Here is a 12065-nt window from a genome sequence, read left to right on the forward strand (position 1 = left end):
CACTTGACAATATAACCCCTGGCATTTAGGTGCACAGGAGAGAGGAATTTGAAGCTTTAAGTTTACGTGAAAATGTTACCAGCACAAATCCCCGCTGTAGTCTTAAATCCAGCGGTGACAGCGCCGGGATCTGCGGGTCATACACGGCGTATAAAATATGTAAGTGTTGATGAGCGTGAAGAACACTCCCATTATTTATGTATTGTCTCTAGACGGTACATAAATCAAATTAGTTATAGATTAGTAGACTAATCTATGGCAGTTTATCCCAATAAATCATAATAATCTTTGGAATGAAGCGCAGCAATGATGCTTTGTATCAGAACCTTCTGTTTTTTCAGCATTAACATGTATAGCTATATGTATATAACTATTACTGCACAATACATAAATACACAGACACAACCTGGCTAATTTGCTTATTTAGGATGTGGAGGCAACAATTTAACTTCAGCTTGTACAGAGTGTTCATTTATATAGTCTCTGAACTACTGACTGTACACAACAAGTCAAATGCTCAACTATTAGACTATATCTCATTATGTATTAAGGTTAATTACTTCAGTAAGAGAGCTTCTTCAATTATAACATAAGAGGGTGTAGAGGCAAACACAAAGCCAGCAATTTATGACATGTCAGCATTTCATCTAGGACACAAACAGATCCACATCATTAGTCACTGGGTAGGATGATGTATCTATAATTAACTAAGAGCAGGGCTGCGCTGTTTTATTCTTCTCTCGTGGCTGTTAGTTAGTTCAACAAGATGTGAGGACAAGATTGTTACTGAGATTCTTAGACTCTGTCAGCATGTAAAGCTGCCTCTGGACTCTATCTGTGGGCTATACTGGGGTTGCAAAGCACACGACTTGGATGAGTGCTCCTATGAGATTGCACTCGGAGAGAGTCAGCTGCCTTCGAGGAAGAGTGATTCTTCAAACTCAGCAGAAATCACTCTAAAAGGCCAATACCTGTATTTAAGGGAGAAGCTATGAGTGTGGCAAGTTGAGGGATAAGCAGGGACTAAGTTTATGGTCAGGGAAGGAAAAGGCTGAGGGGAAAAACCCACGTTTTTATGAATGATAAAAATAAAATGACACATTTAATTGATTGTATTATCACACCAGTGGCGGTTGCTGGTCTTTGAAACAGGGGAAGCTCATTTCAGGCCCAGTTATTTATACATATATTCCTTCTGCAATCAAACAACTAGAACAAGAAAATGTGATGCTATAATAGTGGTTTTTATTTACAGTGTATACGAACAAAAAGGCTCCGCTATCGTGTGTGTTTCCGCAACGCTGAGAATCAAAAACTGGTTCCGCCTTCCAGAGAAGCCGAGCTTCTGTGGAAGTGACGCTTTTGCCGCGTTTGTCCAATCACTGTCGAGCTGTGCGAGAACAGTTGAAGCTGAGCTTCAAGTGGTTTTAATGCGGAGGCTGCAACAGGAATACGGAAAGAGCTGATTCTGAACCAACTAGTGACTCGCTCTAATCACGTTCTAGCGCACGTTCAGTATTGAAATGTAAATACAACACAGTACTCGGCGACATTTTATAGGAACTTCTCTTGCGGCCTTACAGCAATCGCACTTCATGCATATACAAAAATCTGTGTTATTGAAGTTCAGTTTCAGATTACACATTGTCACACAGGCAACGTGTTCATGCAAGTGGCTAATGGGCTGTTCTGCGGCACCTCAGTAATTACCCTCCTATGAACCCAGACGCTTCATGGCTGAGAAATGAGAGAATCAACAGACAAATGGATGATTCCATAAATGAACCGTATTCCCCTCTCTCTAATACCTATTTAGAAGTTGGCCAAATCATATTTAATAATTAGTTCAGCAAAGTAGCATCTGTGTCATGTGAGCAGAGGGGGGCACTACTTTCCTCAACGAAGCCGTCTCCCACAGGGGAAAACAAATGAGAGTGAGGTCTTAAAAATAGCAGAATATTTTGTTACAGTGCCCGGGGAGACAAATAACATTTCGCTGGCTTAAACACCTGTAAATTAGCATTTTTAGCACATGGAATATGTGTCAGATAAAGGTGTCAGGTGCATGCAGGCTGCCCAAGCCATGTCAGTGATTATTAACAATTAACTTTGAGCAGCATTCTGTCAGAATTTTCTGTAGTTTCCAAACAAGTAATACGATGCTGCGACCAGGCTAAACTATGTACAAGAGTTGTGAAGATGAGCATTAATCCAGTTACTATCATTGGAACCTTTTGTGACACTAATGAGAACTTCCTTTGCTTGAAATACTCCCCAGGCCCAAAATGTACAGCACACGAGACATTTAGTGGTAACTGTTAACTCAAAATTATTTACATGCCATGAATGAAATTATAGTTAATGCAGTATGAGTTGCAAAGGAAGAGAATGTGTTCTCTCAAGAGTGCAAGTTATGAAACCAAGGACAAGAACAATAGGCTTTCTGAGGTCGGGATTCAGTCACGATTGAAATTCAAGCCACTTCACATAAGTGGCAATTATGCAAGATTTTTCATATACTGAACATAGGCTACATGTTAAATATATAACTTTCCTGTTCATGCATCATATAAAGTACTACCAAGAGTTACACCCTGTTTTAAAACTATTAATTTACTCAATTTTAGACAGGGATAAAAGACAGCTCTTTGGTTTTTAATCCATGTCAACAGACTTTGCAGAATGAAAGAGTGATATGCCCCGTTATGAAGCTCAGCTATGATTGGACAAACACCGCTTGCCAGAGGGCTCCAGTAAACAACTGGTTTCGAGATAATTTGCACGCTCGTCATAATGCATGCGTGTCTCCTACACAGCAGACATACACTAACATAGATGCACTGTAACACATGTAATTCACTATTAACATATTCAATCTATGTTGATAGCGTTTTAATTAATGTTGGAGGATTAACCGTACTGCAGCCAGAATGCAGTGGAGTGAACACGGGCATCACCGCGCGGCATCTGAAATGTCTCAGTTGTGTGCAGCTCAGCTCGCCTTATCAGGCAAACAGAAAATGGAATTAATTCAGGACTCTAATGCTCCTACTGTTGTCACTGGCTGATAATGACAACAATAGGATAACACGGGACGCTTTTAACTTCACTGTCAGGACATGTAACGCATCACAAGAGAGTCGCAGGGAGACTTCAGTGACTACATCTTAAGTGCACCGAGAAGTCTGCAAAGGAAAAAAAAAACTCTTTAGTATGTGTGTGCCGTAGTGCTGTCTAGTGTTGGGAGTGGTTGGTACAAAATAAATATTTTTGGTGGGGACAAGGGTGAGGAGTGTAGCTGAATGTTGAGTATGTGCTGCAAGGTCATATTCTCATTCTCAGCTAGTGCTGGAGGTTAACATGGACACACAGCGACGGTTCAAGCTGCTTATATGGATCTTTCATTTCATTAATCATATCCTGAATAATTCACATCACTCAAAATTCCTAATGCAGTTGACTCTATTCTCTCACAGAGTGAAACCTATTAGCCAAAGAGGCTCAGCATATATTAACCGACATCATTTGTTGGCTGGCTTTTGGAGATACCATTGTGGAGGTCACAGTACAGTAGGTTCATGTGTGAGTTTTTGTATGTGGTGTATAAAACCTGAGAAGCAACAATGCAAGCCTACCCTTCTCACAAAAAAATCCAGTGAAGTGAAGCGGGCAGTGACAAGAAGGCAGAGCTCCACCAGGAAACTGCGGCTGGTGACATGTCCCTCCGTTGCGACAGAAACCGTCACGGCAAACCTGAGCTCCATGCAGAGGATGTCTTGGTGTTTGTGTGGGAGCTGCCACTGTTGTTGTGTTCACTCTGTCAGTGGTGGTTGATTGAGTTGTCAAAGTTGTGGATGTTGTTGCAGACGCTTCAGTGCCATATAAAGTATATCTGTGAAATTAGAAAACAGTCTGAGTTCTTTTAAATGACCAAAACAATCGAATTCAACATTAGACTTTGTGCTTTTAAGAGTAACAAATGTGACCTAGAGGCCAGTGCAGCCGTTTCTAATCAAATGTGGAAAAAAAAAAAAAATCAAAGTGCAGTAATTTAATGAGAAGACTGTTTAAGAAGGAAAGGGGGAAATTCAAGTGTTAGTTGTCATAATAAGTGCAATGTTTGCGACAGTATGTGACAACTGGAGTTTGTCTTAAGATGACAACATTTGCAAAACATAAACATGTATTAATGATTGTTATTTTATCCTCAAGCCAAGAAAAAATTAATCTTACAGATAATGGAAAAATGACAGGTGAATATTTAATCAAAAGAAAACATTGTAATTATTAAGGTCCGAGCACAACAGGCTTCTTATTTTTCCTTCCCCAAAAAAATGAAAACCAGCTTTCATCAGGTGACTTTTTGTCATGTTACACGTACATGAACAAAACTTGGTCCACATGTTAATCATGTCAGGACGGAATCATCTTGGACTGAACGTCCATTTTTGGGTGATTTTGGCCATTTCGCACCAGTGATATTTGAACAAACTTGTCCATTTTTTTTGTTTTTCCATTTATTTTTTGGTGTCTAACTCTCATGAGTATGTTTTTTTTCATATAATGGTGGTATTCATTTTATAGTCACCTATTTCTACAATTTTTGGTATTTATTTCTTAGGTGAGCAAAATTAGCATTGACGTCAGTCAAATGTGGCATTTCGACCTCTGATTTTAAAGCATGTGTTTTGTACTGTATGGACAAGGAGGAAACAATAAAAAAAGTATAATTCCAAAAAAAAACAACAACTTGAAATGAAGCCATTGATCAGTTACCTGCATTGTTCAATGTTGCTGCCGGTGATAGCATCAGACGCGTGAAAGCTCCTCATTGTGTTGACTTCAATTATCTCCATGCAGCCAGTGTAGTTATGGAAAGGTTTCGCTTTCTACAATGAGAACAGTTTATACAAGTGATTTATTATCTTATTGCAAATGGTGTCATTTAGGTTTATATTATTCAGTAGGTAGCAGGAAAAGTGTCTTACCTGATGGAGTTGATAGTGTTGCGGCAGACCACCTGCAAAGACATGGTTTGTGCCTTGTGTTGTGTGTCCCAGCCAGTAATTATTTGCCGTACTTGTGATTTTCTTGTGGCCAGAAAGAGTAAGCTCTGCCTCACAGGGGGTCAGGTGTTGTCTGTGGAAGGGAGAAGGATTTGTGGTCTTGATTAGAAAACAGCCGATTCGAACCGAAAATCAAACGCTACATTCTGATATGTGGTCTATGAACAAATGGATGCCTGTAATTGCCTGTATGTTGATGTTGAAGCAGAGTTTCAATGTGCATAATTGTTTTGTTTACTCCAACGATACATTTATTAATCACAATCCTTTTCTGTGGCGCTATTGCTGATCTCCAACATTTATGGACCCACCCCACAGCCATTCATGCATTTCAAAAACCAATTCTCCATTTTCAAACAACAGGGGAGCAGATAATTACCTAAGTGCAGATTTTGCACTAACCATCTGCAGCTTGAGGGTACTCAGGCCACAGATACACAGCCTTCTCTCCATTGTCCCCTGATACCCCTTGTTCCCCGAGTGGAAGTTAGGAGGTCCATGAAGCAATCAAGTCTGATTTGTTAAGCCTGTACTTTGCAGGCTGTTGCATATGCCGGCTAAACACTTGGGGCACTAACTCCAAGCTGCATAAGTCCTTTCTCCAGAGCCAGTGTGGAGAAGCGGTTAATTTAGAAGCAGTCTGCCAGAGCGGCCTGGCCAGCAGCCAGAGGGCACTGTGCTCACTGTCCTTGAGAAGTCAGCCCCACTGGGTTTCTATTTAACATATTGAAAAGCGTCTTTGACGGGAAGATATATTAAAAGTCTATAATGAGTTAGGCGGCGACGTTGAGGATGGCCATGGTGTTGTAGCTCTGGGTCAAATCAGACAAAGATGGACGGACTCGACCATCAGACAATTACAAAGAATTTGCTTTGTGACACTAGAACCCATTTTTTCACACTCCCAACCCTCTAGTTATGACAGCTCTTTTTCTTGCCATGTCTCCAAGGGGTTGGTGCAGAACATTATGATTGATTCATAGTGCTGTTGTAGTTTTCTTTCAGGAGAAAAAAAACAAAAAAAAAAACAGGGGCGGAGCCTTGTATCACCTTAAACACGACTGGCCTTTGTGGATGCACTTTTATATTTAGGGCAGTGCAGCTTTCTGCCAAGAAACATGCACCCTTCCAAGTCTGCTTTGTTCTGACAGCGAATCATTTGCTCACCTTTGGCAAAGTAAATTGATTATCACCTTCAGACCCTTAACTTTTACCTGTCGTCTTCTCCTCTGATAAAATCTAATCTTCACAAAACCTTGATTTTCTAGTTAATCCTGTCACTTACTTTTAATATTAAAAATTAATCTTAGAAATAAGATAGTTAATTGCTATTATGCTCAAACGGAACCACAAATGAAATTGCCTTTTTGAAATCGCAGTGTCACAATGTCCCTGTACTCTCTGTTTTAATGCAATGTAAACTCATTTGATATGAGAGGAACATTAGCCGCTTTGTTTCCAGCTTCCAGCTCATACATAATAAACTTTGTGTCTTCAAAACCAAACCGCAATCCTTGTCATGTCAGAATATAATGGAAAGGGCTGGCAGCGAGATTGCACAGATGGACACAGGAACAATGTAACTCGGGGGGTGGGGGTGGGCACACACTCACTTTAAATCATTTAAACATTGATTTTTGTGCTCCACTCTTGCTTGTTAATCTTTTTGTAATGAAAAAAAAAACAACACACAAATGAAGACTTAAGAATCAGCCAATAAAACATGCTCAGTGATCACTAAGGCATTCTAACCAGGACATTGTGTTTAAATGTATAAGCTCATTTGTAGTGAAACCCAAAATCTCAGACTTTATACAAATAATTGTTTCACATCTGAAATAAGCGGCCACAATACGGTTGACCTTAACACCACCTTAATTGGTATTAGTATAGTTTTTGAACAAAAAACGTGCATATTATTACTGTGGACATGCCTGTTTTGAGACTTTCTGTGTTAAGTAATGTATTTGCTTTTTAAAACAATAGCTGCAACTCTATCACTTTAAACAAACTGGGTATAGATTGACCACAACACAAATCAGAACAATCCCAATAATAGCAAAACGGAACATACCTGATATGAACAAGGTGAACTATGCCATCATCGACACGAGTGAATGTGCTGATCCTTGTTGCCTCTTCCTCCTCATTACAGCAGAAGGCATACTGAATCATTGGAGATGGAGTTTATAATTAAGACAACAGCGACACTTCAAACAGAGACTTGTATTAACGTAGTTACTATAAACAAACAATCATGCATAATATTAACGTCGCCGGCGTTTCACCTGTAAGATTCCACCTGAGATGAAGAGTTTCATGAAGAAATCAACGTTAGCAGGTCCTCGGTCCACATAGAATATAGTTCCCTGGGCCGCACGGGTGTGGAATCTCACAGCTATGTTGTTGGTTGTGCTGAGGTCAAACCCCTCAAACTCAAGGAATGAATTCCCAAAGTAGTGAACATAGCTTGACTCTAGAAAATAAAATAAAAATGTAGAGGGAGCTGAAATGGGATGTGGGGAAAGGGTAAACAAAAGCAAGACTGCAGTTTATGCATCTTTACCAGAAATTCTGCTGAGAATCTTTATTGATCCCCAAAAGAAGAAATCAACCTTTCACTCACTTCCCCCACGGGGACGTCAGTGAGATAGACAAGAGCATCCTCAGAATTATTAAAAATTCAGAGTTGAGCAAAGGACATCCGATCACTTTGAACATTTGCACACTACTCTTATGTCACTGGATGTGACCTGTATCCAACAAGTAACCTTGACTATATAGTGCACAGTGTGCAGCACCTCAACGTGGCAACGAGAAGGACAGAGAGGAGAATAATTATTTTGAAAGCATAACAAAAGGCCTTCGTAAAGACACACTGTAAATTGCTTTCTTTGTCAAAATGCTGAGGAGCATGCAAACGCCTCTGTATTAGGTTTGAGAGGAGTCTTGGTAGAAATACAAGAATTACAAGTTTATTACATGGCCCATTTTTAGTGGAATAATGTGCTTCAGATCATCCATGAGAATGGGCAATTACGTTGTATTTCAGTAAAAGTTCCAGTGCCTGCCAGCTTATTGGGGGTAGTGACGCAGACAGACTTAAAAGACTGACTCAGACTGCAATTGAAGGCAAGCATTAGGGTTGCTCATGCTCAATATATTTCTCATTTGAAGGAAGTAGTGCAATTTGTTGCAGGGAAGTCAAAGGGGAGAACCTGTTAAAATGAAAAGCTTTCCTGGATGCACCTGTCTCATGCTCTGTCTGTTCTTATCTGGGAAAAAAAAGGGGAAACATTATTGCACTAGAGAAATCAGTAACACTCCTTTTAAAGTTCTTGCCAGGATTAATCAGGGAGCTACAAGTGAGACCTTTATCAATATTTGTTACACATCAAGTCCTAATAGACCAGACCCCCCCTTTTGATCTGACAGCAGGCCCCCCTCAGTGCATCTGGCAAACAAGCTAACCTAAATACCCCCATATTCTCTGGAGAGCAATATGACCAAATACCCTGAGGAAATTCCCCTGGAAAAAAAAAGGGAAGAATTATCAGGAGCAGGCTCACTGTGATCTGTGAATTAATGAGGATAAATGCGCACAGCAACTCTGCTGCCCTGTCTTATGCTTCACCACTGACAATGGGGTTTGCCAATGCTGATGATGGAAAATTACCCCTCAGAGACAAAGCTATTCATTAATTTTAAAGCCTTGTTTAGTCTGATGTAGTCTTTGATGCAGTCTGAGGCTGCTGCCAGGAGGCAGTATCATGCCTCATTAGCAGTTAGCTTCAGTCTCTCCTTCAAAGGTCTCCTGTTTTTACCACTATACCTTACAGTCTCGCACCAGATTTCTCCATCCCCAACTCCCAAGTAAGTTGTTGAAAATCTAAATTGTAAATGTGGATAATACAAACTGCATCTTAATTTCTTTCCCCTCTCGATATCCTGGCATGCACAGTAGCATTTCTTTTTCTCTTCTTCCCCCCACTGTTAACATAATGCTGACCAAGGAGTTTGCCACTAGTGCACTCTGTTCAAAAGCTTTTCTTGTCTCACTGAGGAAAAGTTGTCTCAGTGGGAATATTCTGTGATATAAATCTTTCATTTGCGATATAATTAGGCCCACACTTAATACGCGTCCATAAAGGAGGTGAGAAAGTTAATATGAGTCATATCTAATGTACTGTTGAGAGGTGGAGTGCAATGTTGCGGCGCGTTAAAGCACAATACATTCCATTGGAGAAAATGTGAACTCAAGATCAATTAATATGAGCATAGACTTTGGTCGGTGAGGCTTAATTGATATAGACTTACTGTCCCATTTATCTTAAAAAAGCCAGGGTGTAAGTCCTGTTTTGTCCCTGATTTATTGGATAAGGTAATAGACTGACTGATTGAACTTGTCACAGGACAGAGATAAAATGCTGCCAGGGATCATTCTGGGACTGTTTCATTTGCAGAGCCCTGGGGGAAGGCAAAAGGTCATTCTGTTTCCAAAATGATGGGGAAAAAAGTAAGTAACATAGTAAGATTTAGTTGAAAAATATTATACTGCTGAAACATAGAGGAATCAAATAAAAATAGATTTCTCTTTTTTTTTTTTTTTAAATCTGGTGTCTAATTACATATTTGTCATCTTGTTTTAAAAATATCTGAGGGGATTAATCCAACACACTGCGCTGATAGTTACTGTACTGGAGCACACACAAAGCCATAAACTGAAGCCAAATATGACACACTTTGAATTTGCTTTTTCATCTCACACAGCCTTTTCTTCCTCATGAATATGCATAACTGCTCACATCATGCGAATGCCATTATGACTCACGAGCAAAGTTTTGTCACTTAATATATCAAAACTGCTAAAGGCGCACTAATGAGGTACTGCCAACTCAATTATGAGCAGACTATACATGAAAAGGAGCACCATAAACTAGTGCTTAACAAACGGAGGTTAGGGAGGTGACTGACCCAAACCCAGGTACTGCATGTTTGAAATGACCCAATGGACACGTTCTCACTCATCAAGCAGATTTCTGAGGCTTTTAAGTAATTTCATTTCCGCTGTACACATGGCAGCAAAAGATAACAGCTTCACCTGCACTGCAGTGATCACTCCAAGGAGAGTCAACCTAATCATGGCTTAGCTGCAGTAAGCCTCCCTCCACCATACAGGTCTGAGATTCCCATCAGCTCTAACGCCGTAGAGCTAAAATACTGCGGGGCTCAGCATAGCACACACAGCGATGAAGAAATGGAAGAAGACAATCGCCTTCATCTGAGGAGGTCTGTGACTATCCTTCACACTAAAATGAAGAACTAGAACCCAGATTGAGACCAAATTCGCATGTTCTCTTGAGAGTGTCCTCTTCTGTCAGTGTATTTACCATTTCCTCTATGTTTAAATTTTCATTGATTTGGTATATTTATGTTGCAAAGCAGACTTAGGTTTAAAGGAGCACTGTCTGAGTCTATTTCAAGCAGCACCAAGGGCACTGCATGTGTTTAGATGGTGACCTAGTTAGATAAACTCACGGGCTTCTGGTTCCTCTTACTTTAAAACTTATTTACTTTGATTATGCACTTATATGTAGAACAGTAAAGCGATGTGTTGGGTGTGTGCAGCGGATGCTACGGTTTGTTTTTTCCTTTACCAGTGTCTTGTGTGTAAATCTCACCGTCTCTCCACCAATGCAGTATGAGCTGGATGAGGGCTGGATCAGGTGCAGAGAGGAGGACTCCATTATGTTTGGCCCACAGTGATTTTCAGAGTGTCGCACTGAATTGTTTCAAGCTTGTCTGTGTTCAATAGGTCTGTTTTACAGCTCTGCGAACAGTTTCAAAGGTAAACCTCATCTGTCAAGGAGTAACGATCTGCCCAGTGCTCTAAATTCCTCTTCTCACAGAGATGACTGAACCCAATACCAATAAGGTCTATCACATTCTACTTTGTCTCTGTTGCTTGAGTGTTAAAGGATATAGCCCCAAAATAATGATTGGACTCATTACTCTTTGAAATCATTGTTGCAGTAGGTTGGTCATATAAATCCAGCTTTTGCAGTATTTTTCTTTTATTACAGCTGCACAAAATATGACTCTCAATCAAATCAAATGTATCATTGCCTGCTATGTTCCAAAGGCTATAAATTCCCATTTGGGGAACCAGCTCAGTGGGAGTCTCCTTTCATTTGAAACTGGCAAAGCTTGTGCAATAACAATTTCAGAAAGGAATAAGAAGTAAAAGACCAAGGAGAGAATTGGCTTAAACTTGGTCAAAGAAAAAAGCCAAATTAATTTCATAGGTTTAGTGTCACTGCCTTGCACATCATATTCATGGAGGAAGTAGCGTCGTAATGGGCGCTAAAACTTGACGGGGGAAACATTAATTCAAGATGACACATGCAGTGCTGTATTTGAGTTAGTTACGGGTGATTTTCTTCACAGCAAAAAATAAGTCAGCGCTTCATATTTATATACATATTATTCATGATCATATGCTGAAGTTAAATGACTAATGGTCTGTATTTACATAGCACTTCTCCAGGCTTGATGACCACTCAAAGCTGCTTTACAATACAGTTTTACGTACAGCATATTTATGTGCAGCACTGTTTTATGTCACTTCACCACACGGGATTCAGGAGCAATTTTGGGGTTAAATGTCAATTGCCCAGTGACATATCGCCATGTAGACTAGTGAAGCTGGGGATTGAACTGTTAGGTTGGAAGACAGTTCAACCACTGATCCCCCCCAACCCACCGAGTCAAGTTTAAGAAAAACTGAAGCACAAGTGACGCATGGCAGGTGTATGCAAATTGTGTCTTTCACAATTAGAAATTAAACATTGGGTCAGCATCAAATTAGAGAGAGTATTACGCAATTTATAAGTGTAAAAGAAGAATTGAAAGAGGAAGCTTTACAGCTGCAACTATATTTTATAAGTATTTACTTGAGTACCTTTACTGAAGTAAATACTAGCTAGCAGGATCATGGGC

General features: G+C 40.0%; 1 protein-coding gene across 1 annotated transcript in view; it reads right to left on the reverse strand.

Moving 5' to 3' along the window:
• The window catches only part of eys (eyes shut homolog), a 146590-nt gene that overhangs the window by 50272 nt on the left and 84253 nt on the right, over nucleotides 1-12065 (reverse strand). The window contains exons 34-38 of the mRNA XM_044045628.1: nucleotides 7355-7542; nucleotides 7141-7232; nucleotides 4989-5139; nucleotides 4777-4889; nucleotides 3636-3892 (exon numbers count right to left, since the gene is read on the reverse strand). Coding sequence (XP_043901563.1) covers nucleotides 3636-3892; nucleotides 4777-4889; nucleotides 4989-5139; nucleotides 7141-7232; nucleotides 7355-7542 — 801 coding nt within the window. The remainder of the gene's footprint in view (nucleotides 1-3635; nucleotides 3893-4776; nucleotides 4890-4988; nucleotides 5140-7140; nucleotides 7233-7354; nucleotides 7543-12065) is intronic.

This window comes from Solea senegalensis, linkage group LG15 (assembly GCF_019176455.1).
Source record: "Solea senegalensis isolate Sse05_10M linkage group LG15, IFAPA_SoseM_1, whole genome shotgun sequence".
Lineage (NCBI taxonomy): Eukaryota > Metazoa > Chordata > Actinopteri > Pleuronectiformes > Soleidae > Solea > Solea senegalensis.